This window comes from Alternaria viburni (genome assembly GCF_023758015.1).
Source record: "Alternaria viburni strain BMP 2772 chromosome Unknown scaffold_9, whole genome shotgun sequence".
Classification (NCBI taxonomy): Eukaryota; Fungi; Ascomycota; class Dothideomycetes; order Pleosporales; family Pleosporaceae; genus Alternaria; species Alternaria viburni.
The window spans coordinates 642,179-660,277 of record NW_026055778.1 but is presented as its reverse complement, the minus strand read 5'-3'; the positions used below and the strand labels follow the sequence as shown (position 1 = coordinate 660,277).

At 54.6% G+C, this 18,099-nt stretch overlaps 3 protein-coding genes across 3 annotated transcripts; 1 reads left to right on the top strand and 2 right to left on the bottom strand.

The window, feature by feature from the left end:
- Positions 1–414: 414 nt before the first annotated feature.
- J4E79_005122 (uncharacterized protein) lies at positions 415–1,794 on the top strand (the record flags this gene model as incomplete). Its single annotated transcript, XM_049354000.1, has 1 exon — positions 415–1,794. One exon carries the CDS (start codon positions 415–417, stop codon positions 1,792–1,794), a length of 1,380 nt encoding a protein of 459 aa, XP_049211620.1.
- Positions 1,795–3,606: 1,812 nt separating this feature from the next.
- Positions 3,607–6,235, bottom strand: J4E79_005121 (uncharacterized protein; the record flags this gene model as incomplete). Its single annotated transcript, XM_049353999.1, has 3 exons — positions 3,607–4,481; positions 4,685–5,774; positions 5,822–6,235. 3 exons carry the CDS (start codon positions 6,233–6,235, stop codon positions 3,607–3,609), a joined length of 2,379 nt encoding a protein of 792 aa, XP_049211619.1.
- Positions 6,236–6,890: 655 nt separating this feature from the next.
- Positions 6,891–7,673, bottom strand: J4E79_005120 (uncharacterized protein; the record flags this gene model as incomplete). The annotated part of the gene is made up of 2 exons (XM_049353998.1): positions 6,891–7,409; positions 7,470–7,673. 2 exons carry the CDS (start codon positions 7,671–7,673, stop codon positions 6,891–6,893), a joined length of 723 nt encoding a protein of 240 aa, XP_049211618.1.
- Positions 7,674–18,099: the final 10,426 nt, after the last annotated feature.

The following is an 18,099-nucleotide window of genomic DNA, read 5'->3' as shown; positions in this document are numbered from 1 at the left end:
TTCTTATTGGTTCTTCATGCATACGGGGTTGGTTATGCCCGTTCTGGTGCATCTCGATCACGTTACTTATCCAGCGCCACTGGGTAGCCGAGGACGTCTATCTGAGAGTTATTTCAATGGGCATCAATTTCAAGTAATGCCATGACCCACAGAACATCTTCTCGGGTAGTGGTAACACAGGGCCCAAGAAGCTCCAATATCCTCGCCTACTAAGGATGCCACGGAATCACTGCAAACCAGATCAATCGCTAAATGTTCGGTTTTCTATAATGCTAATTTGAAATCCAGTGCGACTGCAAGCACCCGTCGTGTGCAAACTGCGACAAGAAAGGCGACACATGCAGCTTTCTGATGCTGGCTCCTTCCTCACGCCTTTTGACAACTTCGACATCACCCGCATCAACACAGCAACACATGATATCACCATCACCGATACCAAGCACACCAGAAACGCAGAATACACCGTCATATTCGCCAACCAATCTCATCGCATTTAGTAATGAAGTAGCCCTCGCCACGCAGATGCCACGTCAAACTGAGATCTTTCTGGACGATGTACCAATAGACTTTTCCACAAGCTTGACCGTCTCGCCTTCTCAAGGGGACTACCAAGGAGGCTATTTCCCCGAGCTCACCATACCGCCTTATCTCCGCTTAGACGATGCCTGGAAAAACATCCGAGAGTTACTTCCGCCATCACTACAAGAAGTCCTATGTCACTACGAGTTCACAACATCTCTCTCACTCGCGAACGATGACCCCGCAAAAGCAGCCTGGCAAACCTACGTTCCTGAGATGGCGCAAAATCACGAATTCCTAACGAACTGCGTACTTTCTGTCGCCTCATTGCATCTCGGTCGACTTTACGATCGCAAAGAGGATAAGAGACGAATGAACGCGTTAGCAGCAGCGCGCATGAATAAAGCTCTAGTGAGATATAGAACAGAGCTTCAAAACATAACGCAAGAGAACGCAGCAGCACTCTTTGCGAGTTCGACATTTACAGCTGTCTATCTCTTCCGCACCTCCGCGATAGACATCGAGAACCTAATCGCTTCGATACCACCCGATACCACCGTGCCACCACCAGACATAGCCGACAAAATGCTCTCCTGCGCCCTCCGCACAATCTGGGGTCTTCGCGGGCCCCTCACCGTCCTGCTCTCAGGCTGGAACTGGGTCATAGGAAGTGATCTCCATCCCGTCACAGCCCGAGAATGGTGGCCGCGAACCACCACGCCCGCGACCCCGCGAGCCCTTAACGAAGACGCCCGTCTCGCCGCCATAGAAAACTTATGGACGAACGACAGCGAAACAGACCTAGACCCACAACACCGCGAATACCTCTCAGAAGCCCTGCTCTACCTCCGCCAAAGCTTCAATCTCATAAGCCAACTCACGCTACCTGAACGCTACCCACCCATGACCGCAGTCCCCTACTCCATCGACGACACAACCATCTCCACGCTCAAAGACCGCGGCGCAATCTTCGTCTGGGCGACGCGCATACCCCGCGACTTCCTCACCTTGGTCGAAGCCAAAAACGCACATGCGCTCGTTGTCCTAGCGCACTATGCCGTGTTGCCTGGTAGAGTGCGGAATGTGTGGTGGCTTGAGGGGCTGGGCGCGGATATCGTGACGGCGGTTGCGATGGTACTGGGACGGGAGAAGTGGGGGTTGATTGAGTGGCCTGCGAGGGTTGTGGGATTGGAGCTTGAGAGGGGGATTATGGGTGAGAGGAGGAGGGGGAGGGATGAAGGGGGGTCGTGGGAGATGTGTATGGATGTTATATAGGTTGATGGGTTGACGGTGATGGACTTGGGTGTGAGCATGAGGCATCTGTATATCATCTTGGAGCGGCATCATAGTTGGGTGGCGTGAAGCTTGATGGAGCATTTCATCTTTATATCATTGCCTTAGACAATCGTTAAGATACGGTTCCCACGTCCCTCGAGACGGCGAGACGAGCCATGTTGAGTATCAAACAGAAATAGAATAAGCACATATAACGAACACGCCACGTAGGTGTTTGCATGTCAAGCTATTGCAGTATCAGCTGCTGTATCTGAGTGAACATACGAACATGAACACTATCTACCCCATCAAAGCCTGTGTCACAACGAAGAATATCCAGCGGAGAAAGACAATGGCGACTCGCAAACATATGCCTCCCTCTCCCCCCTCCCATTAAAAGCCCATATACCGCAAACCGAACAAGACCCGAGTAACACGTTACACTTACCCCATCTTCGAAACGAGATAATCATGCAACACCGCCCCAGCATCCATTCCTTCTAGATTGCAACACGCCTTATTTTCATTTCAATACAGGGACATTCATCTTTCTCTCTCTACTGTCAACATGTGGCGTACATCGCCCACGCCAGGCTCTGCACTGCATGGATCACCACCAACTTCCCACTTCGCGTTCGAGAAACACGCCAGCAAGTTCGTCTCAACGTGACTACTGCACGAAACATACGACCCTGGGCCCAACACTCCGGCCAGCCAGGCATATGTACGTACATATATGCAAAACCCACGCTGCAAGTTCTCATGGCGCAACAAACCGCGTCGAATCGAATCGCATCACCTAACCTCGCCGTCCACGCGCTTCAGCCCCAAGAGCCAGGAGCCGGGGGCCAGGGCAATGTGTACATACATGTACGTGAGAACCTCGCCGTCCACACCATACCATCCATGTACCCGCAACGCAGCTCCGACCAATCGCGCCAACTCCCGCTCTCGTATCCAAAATGCAGGTGCAGTGGGCGAACGAAGACCGTGTATGCGGCCAGAGAAGCGGGCAAGTGTCAAGCCTCCAACTCACGCGGACGGACTTGATCGTGTGGGCAGGCTGAGAAGCCAGATGCGCGATCGAGATCGCGGGTGAGGGAGGCGCCACGAATGCACAGCAGGTTTTGAGGTTCACGAAGGGAAGAAGGCAGATGGGATCTAGATGCGAGGACGCGAGTTGGTGGGAGGTGTGGTGGGTGAATGAGGCGCTGGGGGTGTATGTCAGGTGGATTGATACCATTAGCGACTTATCACGTTTGTGCTATGTTGAGTTATGTCATGGGCCAGGTCCACGCCCACGCTGTGCATCTCGCGTTCGTTGGAATATACGACGACGACGTAGGCGTGGGGCGTGTGCATGGTGAAATGTCCTCATGCTACCTTACTTCCTTTCTTCCTTGAGACGAGACGAGACGAAACGGAGAAGTTCCATCACGCCACGCCACGCAGCTCGAAAGCAGGTTGGCGAGGACGGCTAAAGTGACAGACGGCGACGTTATTCGCTGAAAGATCCCGGTCGGCGGCCCGGCGTCGTAACGTTGACCGGTAGATCTGTGGCACAGCTTCCCATCCACGCATATGCATCTCGGCTGCATCATTGATTCGCTGCCTGTCGCACACGTCGCGGATACAATTGGAAGGGCAGAATCGGGCGTTAGGCCATGAGGGGTATATTATGCGGTCGCCAAAGGGTATACAGATTGTTGGATATTGGAAATGTGTGTTGATGTGCGGCAAATGCCGTCGGACGCGCACCAACCTTCTAGAAATGCGAAGACGAGAGCAGTGGAACGAGGGGTTGCGGATGCATCACGCTCCGAAACCTAGGCCATGGACAGTCTCATCGTCTCCAAGTGCAAGCCGCACTTCGTCTTCACCAACGCCAAGCCGGACACGGCCTACTCGCTCGCCATGTCGGGCCTCTACGCCTATAATGCCTGCTTCTGCGAGCTCGGTGGCTGCGAGTGCGAGGCCGAGTGCTCTTGCTGCCTTGTTGTTCGTTTCCTTCAAGCCAAGATTAGTAGCAACGTCTCTATGCTTCGACGGCGTAGAAGGCTGCATTGCTGCGCCGTTCATCATTTCGCTTCTGTCGTCCTTCTCAGGGGCGAGAATGTAATCGTGCACAGGCAGTAACTGACTCATGAGCCCCAACCGTTTGGCTTCATCGACAACGTCTCCAAGGATCGCTTCGCCAATGCCCGACCTGCGGATCCTTGCCAAGAGGGCCGCAAGGAACACCTTGGACGCCAACGGTAGAGCCCGCAGCGCCTGTTGCAGGGGGCTACTCGTAGCCTCGTTGATTGCCTGTTTGATCGTCGCCATAGTAACTATACCTTTCCGCCCCGCCCGATCTTTGGACCGATGATCCGGATCTCCGGTACCTTTATTTGACCGAGAGTCTTGGAGCTGCTTTGCTTTGTTACCCCGACCGGTCCTACTCGGAGTACCTGGCTGCGCCTCATCGTCCCGGTCCTGCGATATCGTTTCCGCTTCGGCGATTTCCACGGCTCGTCTGCAGATGTCTAACGCGCGTCGCGCATCACCGCTGACAGCTGCTACCTTGCGTGCAGCAAACTGAACGGCGTCAGGGTGCACAATATTGCCAGGTACACCTTCGAGCCGGGACTGGATAATTTGCATCAGTTGGTCATGTGTATAGCCTGGGAAAGTGATGCGCGTTAAGCCTAGAAGATGTGTGTTAGCCTCTCGCCAGGAAAATAACGGGCGTACCCGGCGATACAAGTCGCACCGATAACATCAAATTGATACGCAGATCGTTGGGAGACCTCGTCGTCTCCCTCTGATATTGTAGCATATTGAGGAGGGATCGAAACGCCAAACGCGTGGGGCGCGTTCCTGAAGGATCGCTATGCTAGCTGGGACATACCTAGGCGACTGCTGATCTTATTGCTCAACGTTCTCTCTGGCAGATCCATAGTGTTCGCTACAGCGAGGACAATTAACCTGCTGTGCCGCAGGCCAGGCCAGTTGAAGAAGTTGTACATGACAGACTGGTTCTTGGTGACGAGCTGGTCGAGCTCGTCCATGAGGACCACGCAGGGAACCCTGCGCGGGCTGGGAGTGGAGAATTCGCGTTCCAGTAGCTCGAGTGCATGTGACGGACTCACTCGGTCGCCGCGCAGTGCCTGCCAGAGCAGCGAGTATGATTGGTGGGGATCCGTGACCTTCATGCCATTGATCTCAACAAATATGAAATCATCCAACTCTTCGGCTTGGACTGAGGCTTGCAGTTGGGCGACGACCTCTCGCACAGTTGCCGTTTTGCCTGTGCCAGGTGTGCCCGAGATGTAGATGCATGAGCCCGAGCCGTCCGTAATGGCCGCGTCCAAATGACTATACACGGTGGAGAACTCTTCCTCACGACAAGGGAGTGCGGCAGGTACCGAGGAAACATGGAGTTGATTCCGCGCGATCTGGAATGGTGAGTTTAGGGCCGAAGGGTCAAGTACACGCGTGCCAAGCGGTGTGAACTCCAATTGCTTCTTGATGACTATCCTCTTGTGCGTTGGAGTAAGGAATTTGCGCGCAGCCGGGCTTTTCCTAGTCGATGTGGGGGTGGTCGCTTCATTAATTTTCCGGCGCTTCCGTGGAGTCTTTGGCAAGTCATCATCGTCCGAGTCAGGGATCACGAACTGGTCCAAGTCGGGCTGCTGATGTTTCTTAGGACGACCGGCAGTTCTCCTAGTGGCCTTTGTCTGAGCCTCCACAAGATCGACCAGCGATCGGATGTCCTTGGCATCGCTGTATACGTCCTCCCACTTGAATTCTGGTGTATATGTGGTCGTGCGCGTGTTGCAGCCTCTCCGGCACACGAAGACCTTGCCATGGTCTTTGGAGGTCTTCTTGACGCCTGCCGGATACAACTCCTGGAAACGTTCCAACGAGTATACCTTGGCAGTGCCGTTGATCGAGGCTAGCGGGTTGTCGTCGAATGCGGCAGATATGTAGAGTTCGTTCTATTGAATGTCAGAGGTATAATTTCGCAAAAGGCCGAGGGACTTACGGGAAGAAAATCGGAACGCTTTTTGCTCTGGTTGCGAATTTCCTTCTCAGAGGAGAACCAGAGGAACTTGGCCATCTTCTCGTCCTCGTCCGGGTCCTCGTGGAAGTCGCAGATGATGCCGACCCATGCCTGGTTGCCCTCTGCCTTGAGCAGCACGGCATCTCCCACTTTGCACTTGAAGCTGCCCATGCGCGCACCGACTATGCGCTTTGCTAGCGGTGTGGGCGCAGCCTTTCTCTTTCTTGGCGAGGCAGTCTGCTCAGGCTGCGCATCGTCGATGCCATTGTTGTCGTAGATCCATTCCCAGGGGTGGTCTTCGTAGCCAAGCTCGTCGTCGGAGTCTTCGCGGAATACTGCGCCGCCCGCGAGATACTGTCGCGCCTTGTCTACACGGGAGCGCTTGATGGGAGCCATGAAAGGGGGTGGTTGTGGTCGCAATTGGGTTTTTGTCGCTGACGTTGGCCACGCGGGAGTGGAAGGCACGACGCGTCGCGACAGGCTTGGCGGAGCGCGCGCGGAAAGAGCTATGATCTCACCGCTCGGGTCACTTTCTTCGCGCAGTCACGACATGCGACGCATCACCACTGCACACTTCACGCTCATGTCGAATTAATCGCACCATCTCACAGTCGTTTGCACGTCAAAATATGGTAGAGTGGATAAGGATATTCATTGCTGTATGATCCAACCACAGGCTCGCACTGGCACTGGGGCTACGTATCATGGCGAGCTTCGTCCCAGTCATAATAGAACAGTCTCTGTGAAGAGATGGGAAACGCCAAACTCCAAATCTCCGTGGTCAAGCGAGGGACCTTTGCTAACACGACCAATCGCTGAAATGCAAAACAAGAAAACTATAAACACAGAAGAAAGAGACTGCGTCTCGAGAGAAGAGAAATCAAGGCCCGCGCACCACCGCCGCCTGCTCACATGGAGTAGAGAAGCGGCAGCGGAGGTGTGCGGGGCATGGAGTTGGGCGTCGTCGGGTAGTCGAAAGACAGTGTCTTCTACCGGCGGCTGTCAGCGGTGGCTCGTCGAGGCAGCGGCGGCGAGTGCAAGAGTTGGACGTTCATGCGTAGTAGGGCTGGCGAGTGGGGAGCCTTACTGAGTCTGCGTACGAATGTGGTGGTTGAATCTCGTTTCCGCAAATGGCCGCGTAGCCGACGCCGAAGGGGCTCATCTCTTCGTCGCCGTAGTACTCGTTCTTCATGCTGGGCACCAGGCTAGGCAGGCCAGTGGAGTAGGCGGACGAGTGGGGTGGCGGCAGGTAGGTGTAGCTTGGCATCTCCGGTGTGAGGGTGGTCGGTATTGTGTGGTAGGGCGAAGTGGAGTACGGCATCGAGTAGGCGACTGCATCTGGCGCTGGGTAGGCCGACGAATACGACGCTACGGAGAAGGGAGGTGGGCTGGTGGAAAGCTGGCGCGTGTACTGATGCGAGAACATGCCCCGATCCTCGGCAGGCGGGGTGGTGTACGAGGATTCCGAAGACGACGGAGAGGGAAACTCCTGGCGCGGGGATCGCTGTGGTGGCTGCAGCTCGGCAGGCTTCTGCTCAGGTGAAGCTGAGCTCGAGGCAGCACGACGCTCCTGCAACCGGATTAGTATGGCGTTCCGAGCAGTACGAGGGTTGGTAGCACAAGAACTTACAAGGTCTTCGAGCCTCTTCTTGAGCTTCTTGCGGTAGTTGCGCTGGGCAATGCGGTTCTGTATCCGCCTGCGCTCAGCAAGATCGGAGATCTTGGTCCAGTCCTCGTTGGGGTTGGCCGAAGCAGAGAAGGCTGAGGAGGTGCCCGAGTATCTGGTGGTAGTGGGCGCCGGCTGGGCATATGGGTAGGCAGCGTGTCGGTGCATGGTGATGTTGGATGTGGGGAGCATTTGCAGGTGAAGGACTGAGGAGGTTGTTATCAGTGGGATGAGAGAGGCTCAGTCTGGCAGTCGGGGATGACAGTATATTTATCTCGCCGTCCATGTTGCGTCCGCAGTCGTTCTTGTGGAGCACAGACTGGCTAGTGTTGGTCCCCAGCTTCAGGCCTCTCGCATACACCCTGGGCTACGCGATGGCCGCTTGAGCATTTCTCAATTTGGTACGATTTGGAGCAACCCTGGCCGGTGTACTTTGACCGACTGCGGTCTTGTAAATTTAGTATGGGCGCTAGCGCAGCATGGCAGCGGGCCAGTGAGGGACGGGCAGACAGGCAGCTGAGGGCACGGAAGCGTCGGGCGCGAGTGTATTGAAACCAAAGCTCCCTAGCGGAGAGCGGTGTCGTCGTCCCATGTCGTCGCGGCGGTTCCCTGTCGCGTCCCCACCAACCCTGCTACCCTGGCTGCTGGCGCAGTGCACATCACAGACAGCCCTATGACCCTGGGGCCTGTCGCTGTCGCGGTCGGGGCGTCACTGAACCTCGCGGCGCCGGGTCTGTCATTATCTCCGTCCCTGCGTGCGGCGTGCGTATGCCCTCCCGCATGCGTCGACGTGTTGCGAGCAAGACTATCACCACGCCTCGGCTCTCGTCCGAGCCTGCGAGCTGCGAGCTGCGAGGGTGAATGGGGCGTCCAGCCTCCACAGCGCCGCCCGCACATGGGGGCCAAAAGCCGACGAACGCAAACGTCTTGCTGAAGGTCTGCTGCGTGGGTAAATTGCGCCTTGACCGGCTCACACCAGATCATCACACTCGTCCAGCCCCCGCCGCCATTGGCTGCTGCCCGCGGCCTCGTCGTGCATGCGCAACCTCTCGACGGCATGCCACACCGCGACACCTCGACGTCGCCGTTCACTAGCCTTCCGACCCCTCCGACTGCTGTCCTGCTGCTCCCGACCTCAACTCCGTCCCTCCGCCGTTGCGCGTGGGAATCAGGAAGCCTGCTGAATGGAGACCATATCCTGCATCCAGCTAGCACTCACCCACCCGCGATGCATTTAGCTGCTTTGTCACGCCGTGCCTAAGTAAAGTACGCTGCCGCAACAGCGCCACCACTCAAAGAGCCCCAAAGGCCCCTTCAAACGAGCGTCGCATTCCACCAGCCCTACGCACTGTCCCATGTTCTTCCGCAGCCGCATCAGCACCTTACTGCAGTGTCGGTGAGTTCTGAGCCAGAAGGCGCATAGCGGCAGTCAGCCCAAAGCTTAGCCATGCCATGTTTCCACCAACGACACTGGAGAAGCCAATCATCATGGGAAATGTGCATCTAGAAACACTGCCAGACACGCCCTGAACCCATTTGCTGTTGGCAGATTGCTCTGCTAGTGTCTTGTTGCCGTTGTTACAACGGCACGCCCTACGCCTGGCGGTCGAGCCTTGTCGGCTTCACGCCTTCTGTAGCTGCGCCTTCACTGAGCCGCCTATGTGACACGTCCCAGAATATCTTCGATCAGGTAAGGTACAGTTTCAAGACCGCCTCTTCTTGCCTATCGCCCTGATGTCGTTCCTGAAATTTTGACAAACGTTTGGTACTACCTCCTGCTTCTACTCGACATCTGCGGCCACTCTCTCATCAACCACTGCTATATATGGCCTGGGCGAGCCTACTGCAGAGTTTATCTCGTCGAATTGTGCGTGGCGGCTGTAAAGAAACCACCGGTCGTTTCAAAGCTTGGTGGCGCGCTAGCTGCTCAGATCTAAAGGTACACCGTCCCGTTGGTCCTAGAGCCTGCAGTTGGTAAATAGCGACTATCCTCAGCTTGCACTGGAATTAGTCCGCATACGCGATATGGTTGGTGTTATCACTGGTACTACCATTGCATGAAGCATCGAGGTTGCGGGGGCCGATTAACGGGGATAGGAGGAGCGAACCGTGTGTACGTTGGTGATCTAGGACTGAGACACACACGCGTTGGCACGCTCGCGCTACCCATCAAAGAGGGAAAAGGGCAGATCGCTATGCCACGTGTGTCGAGACCTCGACCTCAGCTATCGACTATCGCAACTCAGCTGCTCTCCAGGGCTATTCGCTTTGATGTCGGGTTCCCATATGAGTGGGGCCTCAAGTCTGTCTAGACGTCCGTGGAGCTCTTCGCCTCAGACATCGCAGCTCATGTCCCCTCGCTTGAGAGACATTCCCTACTTCACTGTCTGTATTCAACTACAACGCTCAATTAACAGCGTCCAGATAATGGCAAGGGGTATGCTTGTCGACAATGCCACACCAACTGTAAGAGTGTAACGTGGCGTGGGAGACAATTGCATTGTCCATTCTGCTCTCTCATTGGAGATGTCTCAACGAGCTAGATGATACCTTGCCGACTTTGCGGCGCAAGTTGGTGGGATATGCAGACGGTACCTTTTACCCCGACCCCGCGTCAGCAAGTCAAACCCAGAACGCAGGCTAACGGGGCCGTTGGCTGCTGCAGTTGTCCACCTACGGCAACACCTGGGCTGAACAAGCCTCTGCGGCAGGAATCAGAGTCCCACGGCCGTGGCACCAGGAGACTCTTCTTTCCTATAGGCCCTTCTTGATGTCCATCAATGTCCCGACGACTCTTATTCTTTGACCCGTTGATTCATGTAGGAAATACGCATGGCCAAGAGGAAGGCTATGAGCAGCTGAGTCGTTGTATTGCGGTATCAGGCATAGTGGCTCGTCTGCTTCGGAATGTCTCCTTGCCCAGCATGGCTGTGTTACGCCTGGTTGGCGGAGATCAACGAAGACGAATCAGTGTTTCGCAGTCCAGCAAGCGTCAAAGAAGCTAGCCAGGTGTGCATTACGCGACATCTTCTTTCGAACTCATCTACCGAGTTGGCCTGTCGCTGTAGCGTAGAGTCAAATGTTTCACACCGTTTGGAGCACTGCCATGTTGCGGTGACAGAGAGCTCACCGCAGAGATGCTGCCAACACCCAAATTGCGCGGTGCATCGCCAAGTTCGTGATCGGTCCGTGGTGGCTGAAGAGTATACACCCTATGCGGATGCTGAAGTCGTGTAAAAGCGACACAGAAGGTGAGGTTGTTCCGACGGTGAGTCTGTAAGGCGGGAGGACCCATATGTTTCCCAGAGCGGCTAGCGGCGGCTGGGGGTCCCTGCCACCGGTTCTCGTCGCGTCCTCTGAGTGGCTGGACGAGTAGCAGCACGAATCAACTTCCCCTCCAGGGCACTGGGCGACCGTTCCTTCGGGCGTTCCGTGCAAATCTCACCGCTGTACGCGATACATGCTGGGGAGAGGGACGTCGCGAGAGGTCATGTGATCTCGTCCAGCCCTTATCACCGGGTTCACTATCAACGTGCTTTGCATCCTTGGTACATTACCGTCATCGGCCGGGTGTATGCCCAAGAGGGGCATCGAGTGAGTCGTGCTACGGCGACCGCGAGATCGCCTACATGAGCACAATATCCCATACCAAAACACACTAACCAGTCAATCGCAGTACACGCGTATCGTTCTATTCTTCCACCTTCGCATCGTCTAGTAACGCTGTTCGAGAGGCAGCCGCCGTGCTAATGCCGTTCCTTCCATATTTATCGTCAAAAACAACTGCGACTTTGGAAGCGACTATCGCGCTAATTCATCGCAAGAGGGGCACGGCCTATATTTAGCGGCCGCTGTGCCAAGTCGAGCCAGCTTTCTGATGACAGTAACTCTACCACCCTCCTTCGCAGCCCTACAGCCCTACGACGCACACAAGTCAGCACCCGAAACACCATCATTGGTCCAGCAACGATGCGACACAGGTACCCCTCCTCGTGTCCCCACTGTCATTCATTTGGTCGTGCGCTGTAGCACCCGAGCGAAGACCTGTGATAACTGCCGCTCATATACTACACCGAAACTTAGTGAGGGGTTTTCTGTATACATCCGTGTATGGGACCACCTCGTACAGTATTAAGCTCACCGGTTGCAGGGCGTAACCGATAGCAGGGAACGACCAGTGTGGTGGGAAAGCCTGCCGCCGCTCTTTCCACATGTCGCTGAAATCACTGAACATCATTTCCATATATCCCCACGGACAAGAACACGGATACCGCATTTGTCGCGTATTGCGTAGAATCGAGCGTGTTCGCTTAGAGGGTTCATGTATACCCAAGCGCCCGTTATTATCCAGCGCCCCTTCACCGATGACGATTGGTCGCCTTGCACACGGACGGTGTCGCGAGCGCGGTGCCTCCGCATGGGGCGTCAGACCTCGTGGCAGACTGGCAATAGAAGGTCTCGGCCTTTGCGCTTTTGTAAAGCAACGTGTGCAATCACAACCCGCGCTCGCTTCCGTCATCATGCAGCTCAAGGCAGACAGATTTCCCACGCCCAGAGAGTGGAGGGTCGCTATCAGCCGCAGTATGCAGTCTCAGGTTGGTGGTCGAAACGAACAGTCATTCGGAGACTAGTGTCATCTCGACTCTCTTCGACTCATTTTATCAACAGTAGCGCTTCCAGCGCCAGAACGCTGCGAAGCGACGCTTGATGGCGTTCCTGTGCCAAGAAGGAGACTTGCCTTTCCTGACCGTTCAGCCGTTCTCGCGGGAACGGTAAGATCCCTGAAAGAATCCTTCGACGTCCCTGTTCAGGCCCGTATTGCGAGTCGATCTTCGAAGCGCTCGGGCGTAACTGCTGTGCCGCAGGCAAAATCAAACCAAATATCAAGAGCAAGATTAGCACAATGCGCACGACTCATTATATTTCTGGCTCGAACGCACATGTTACATTATCCAGCTCACAATTCTTGGAAGAGCGACTTTTTCACTACGTGCGTCTCCTGAGCAAATGCAAGATCGAACATGCCGACAAATTACACTCCTCGCTGTGAGGTGGCTTGCGTCTGCGGTGGAAATACTTCCGTTTCGAGCGAGTATGCCGTGGTGTAGACTTGTCCATAAGCCGTCCTATCATGACCACACGGACATCCGCTTCTCGAACGGCCTGCAAGTACACCATCATCGGACTTTGGCAATGCTGCAACAGACCCAACCCAGAGGCCTCTCTAGGAACCGAGTCAGACACGCAAACTATCGAACGATGGATTCTCCACTAGACAGGTCTAGAATGCTGATTCATGTATGATGTGCACAAACGCATCAAGATCGTCTTGAATGACTCCTCTTTCGAAGGAGCGACCTAGGCATCATCGTACATCAGAATGCGCGGACTCGGAGTTGCAACGCGAAGCCGACCCGAAAGTGCCGTGCCGCTCGACACGCTTCAAACAGGTAAATGGCGCGACAGGATACAATTGGACGCCACTCAAAGCCTATAAGTAACACAGCGATTTCGTAAGTACCTGACTTCATTACTCAGCCCGTGCTGCATCGGAGGTGGTTGCTGCTTGCTTCTGCAGTACTTCTGGAACGCGCATGGTGGGGACACTGATAGGGCTGAGGGGGACAGCTGACTGAACGAGGCTGTATTTGGTGCGTGAATACAAAGCAGTCAGCCGTGAAAATGGTGATAGAAAGGTCGCTCAGCGTCGCTGCTGCATACACATTAGGCACGAAGCACACCCTCTCTCTTCGCGACAAACATCATGGGGTTGTTGCCTGTTTGCAACGCCTTCCATCACACGGCGAACTTCCAATGCACATGCGGTGCGCAAGCACATGTACCGTGTGAGTCTTTCCCACGCATTACACACGCGAACGCCAGGTTAGGTCACCGCTGCCACGTTAAGTCCGCATCGCGATCGGTCAGTCTTTTGACCTCCGCCTTCGTCCGTTGAAGCATCGCGATATTGATTTGGGTGTCAAAGGGCGCGCAGCCGTACAACCCTGCACCGTCGATCTTCTGCGCAACAACCTGTTATTCACGACATGCAGGGTGACTGCAAAGAATGCGGGTATTTGAAAAGCGCAAACGCACACAAGGATAGTTTCCATTCTGTTTCCTTGCATCAACTACTGCTTCTAGCAAGTCAGCGAGTACGCCTACGCCGTCGGACACTAGAACCTCGCCGATCTCTGAATAATCATCATCCCACCACCTACCCCGCGGTCCCCCAGACGGGATCATACAGCCCCGAACCATTGGATCATCCGGTGCTCGTCACCCGCTTGAGCCATAAACAGACTCGCCCTTCCATGAATTGATATCCCATCCTCCATTAGCAGTCCTTCAATCAAGCCAATTTTTCAGCTACCGGTCAGGCTGCCTGCCGATGCAACCCTACCTACGCGTCTGCGGCGTAACCATATCGATATGAGCCAACTGAAATAACTTTGAGAGCGCAGCCAACTAGACTGCTCGTACGCAGCGAGTATACTTCGCAAGCGTGGAGAGCAGCAGGGCGAGAGATGTGACGCAAGTAGGTCTCAAGCAATCCTACGTGCGACAGCAACTTGCCTGATGCGGAAGCATGTTGCGAAGCCTGCGCCTCGTGGGATTCAGCCTCTAGTGGGGCTGCGCGACTCTGCCAGTGACGCATTCCACATACCATGGATAACTCGAATTTGAAATGATACAAAAGTCTCCACATGCACTACAACTGCACATCTGGGAGTAGTTCAAGAAGCATGCGGATCACTCGGTACGCAAACCGCGCCACGACGCCTCGCGACAGCTTCGACGGAGCGCAATTCGTTGCTCGGCATACCGGATGCGATCTAGCAATCCCACGATAACAAGCGGGCACTCGGTGACCGGTTTTTCGTCACGTGCAGAGCGCGAGATGCCACGGCACGGAGTCAGCTCCGGCGCGGCTGTGTGGAAAGCTCCATGAGAGGCTGGTGTGAAACGGACAGTGGCACAAGCATCCTTCACGGGTTCAACCGTGTCTCGTCTGTTGCTCTCGTCTGCCATGCTATTCCGGGACCCATACCAGCAGGCAGCCATTCGGCAAGGCCACCAGCTACGCCTGAGCCTTTTTGCATACGATAATTACAAGCGCAGAGTTTGTGTCGCCCCGTCACGCTCTGCGACACGTATCGTTGTTCGCAGAACATACCTTCAGGTTGGCCGTTGAAACGTCCGCGCCACTTAGTCGCGTACAGGGCAGGCGTCGCACTGTCTCGCATACCATACTCGGGTTCGTGCACCGCCCACGAGGATCGTTACGAAAGGTATGCCTCCCTCGACCTTTGTCAGCAAGCGCATGGCTCGCTTGACGTGACTGTTCCGCAGAAACTGTCTAATGCTAGAGCTTTGACACCTGGGCAGGATGTTTTAGCGCCGGTAACTATCGCAAGCCGCTAAGCACTTTGTCCATCCTTTGGGCGGTCCCCAACGGTCGTTCTGTCGGTAATAACGCCCTTCTAACTCCACCGCCGTTGATCTTGGATTCGAGCGATTAAGTTTGATTTGCGAATCGAATATCGTACAACGCTCCGTAGCGTTGACACAGACCCCGATGCCGAAGAATTCCAAGGACCATCGACAAGACAGCCCCAACTAGTACCTGTCGATTCAGCCTTGCGTTCAATTCGCAACTAGTTGCCCAGCGGATTTCACATGTAAACGAACCAACGAATAACGTTCCATTAGCGGCAAAGAGGCGAGTACGAAGCCGCCTAAACGCTTTCAGGATAATGCAGAGAAGAAGGATTGACCGCAACGCTTTCCTAAAGGGGTAAAGTTTCAAAATTCCCGTGCGAGCCCGAAGCAAAGGGTCTCGGCGATTTGTGACACCTCTCGCACTTCGCTGCTGCCCGGAGGACGGGTTGAGACGGTCTTTTACATCCGAGCACGAGACGATTCCTCCGTCACACTGTATTTGCAGCGGAAGTATAGGGTTCCAGGAGCATGATCCTTCCTGTGAAGGGGCCATGCATGGAGAGGATTTGCAATCAAATCAAATCACGTCATATCTTGCTCACGTTACTGTCCTGGTGGACAGTTGTATCTGATACCCCGGATTTCCCACGTTGTATATGTCAGCACCCAATTCTCCAGGGTCAACTCCACCGGCGGTTGCTCGCGCAAGGGCTTACTGATCTGACAACCGTTCGCGCGCTGTAGGGCTGAAGGAGAATTTACCCTCCACGCGGGGTGTAAGAAGTAGGCGTCTGACATGTATTCCACACCGTCTTCGTCGCATTCATCCTCATGCTGCTACACCGTCATCTCGAAAGCAGAAAGACGACGCGTCGCATCGCGTCATGAGCGCCCTCTCCTCGCCCGTCCGGTGCGGCGGCGGAAGCTTCGGAAACCCGTGCCCACGATGCCATCCTTGTCCAGACCTTCAGATTGACAAAGAGCGCACGCGGCCAAACCCCCTGCCCCAGCTTCCGCGAACCCCCTATAGCACAACAAACCTGACGACGATATGTCGTGAGTCGGCCCAATGTAAAAACCCGTATTCCGCCTTCGTACTAATCCGTACAGTATTGCGAAGCGGAACAAAGAAATCCGTGTTACCAGTATTCCCGTTTTCTGGTAAATGAGGTGTATCCGTCCAGCGATGCGCCCAGCCCGATGAAAGCGAAAATCCATGTGCCGTTGAGCCCTGCAGCGTCCGGCATTTTCCATTCGACAGGTATTCGTGCGCATCACTTCCACGATCATGTTGGTGAGTCGAGTCAGGGACTTGAAGGTGAGGGAGAGCCGAGACAGAACCAGATCCTAGCCACGGTCACCCATGCATCGCGACATTCGCCCCGAATACACAGTTCTCGCACCGATTAAACCACCACCAAGCACCAACTGCCAACGTAGTCCTGCGCACACCGTTCAGAAAGTCCGGCAGATGATTGTTGGTCCTTTTCCCTTTTTTCCACACCGGACGCGTAACAGGTTGAGTACCGAGCGCTGGTGGGCGGCTAGGTCGATCACACGCCCAGTGCATGCCACCTGTTTACTAAGTTTCTGGTCTGCCCCATCTAAGATGGGAATAGAACCGTTGGGCTGAATTTAACGATGATTACGATTCAACCTCAGATTTGGTTTCGATGACAGCGGGCGATTGTAGGGCTGAAAATGAGGGACTCGAGCATGGCGATCGATACAGTATTGCGCGCCCCCCTTCGTGTGGGGGCTGGGCTGCGAAAGGGGGTGGGGAGCAAGCGAACCGACCAACTGGAGAGTTTCTGGGGGAGATTTGTGGTGTTTTTGGCTGGATTCGGAGACTTTTCCTTACTGTTGGTAAATTGGCAGGTGCGTGGCGGTTAGGGAAGTTGGGTGCTAGCTTGACTACACCGTCTGTATGCGGTTGTCGCGTGAAGATCTGTGTGTATTATAGTTCTGTTGGAGGTGAGTTGGGGTAAAGTGTCGCATTGTTGTTTTGGGTCAAAGGGGAATGGCGCGGTTTAACGGCGATTGAAGGTTTGATCGAATCCGGGTTGACGTTTTCGCTTGTCGGCTCGCTTCAGTTGTCCCCTTCGTCTACCCTGGGACGACTGATCACGATCGCGTCTTGCTGAATCATGCTTCACTTATCCTAACGTTGTTCGTGGATGGAGTGCATGGTCTGGTTGTTCCAAAGTATGGTTTGAAGGGTAATTACAATGCGTTGGTCGAGTGCGACTCGTGGATTCAATGCGCCAGAGCTACCCAACGCCCAACGTCGCCTCACAGTTTGACAGCAAACTATCGAAGGTTACAACCTAGATTTCCGCTCCGGTAAATCTACCGACAGTCTAATGCTTCTATCTCTTCTCTGACAGGAGGTCCATCATGTAGGCCAAGGTAATTCCTGGCTGCCCACTTGCTTGTTTCGTGTTGGCTATCAAGCTGGACAGCCAAAGGCTATACATCAATGCTTGTGCATGTTAAGGCATCCCGGGAACCACAACAAGTGGTGCATTTAGGTCTCAGAGACACGTAGAACACAATCAGCACCAGGAGGACCCCTCTACGTAGCCCCATTCCCCAACCAAACTCACTTTCCATCTCAACAGCACAACAAGCCATCTTCACGGTCCAAGCATACACCTAATCAATTCCCTAAATCTTCCGTTCTATCTGATATAATGAAGCGAGCCAACTGTCGCATACCAGACCATAAACCAAATCTCCGGACTCGACCCTCTTCTCGGGACTCACGCAACAATGCACGCAAGTTCAACCCCATGCCACCTGATTGGCTCGATCACCTACCCTTTTAACCACCACATTAACCAGCATTCCTTTCCACGTGTATCACCCGCAACGTAGAACATGACGAATGTCGTGGGCGGAAAGATCTTGGTTTGTGGACCCTTACGCCCCAGCGTCTATGCAGCCACAATGGGGCTAGCTGCGCCCTGGACGTAGCGTACAGCCCTGAAGGTGTTTTTGGGATCAGCGCAATGAGCCCCATGGTGCAGCCATGGAGTGAATGTAGAGTGCAGGCGATGCATGTCGAGAGGGCGACGACGATTGATGCCCGGTGGGGTCTTTTGTCGTTCAAAAGTGGATCGAAGACGTGTAGTGAGTGATCAACACTTAC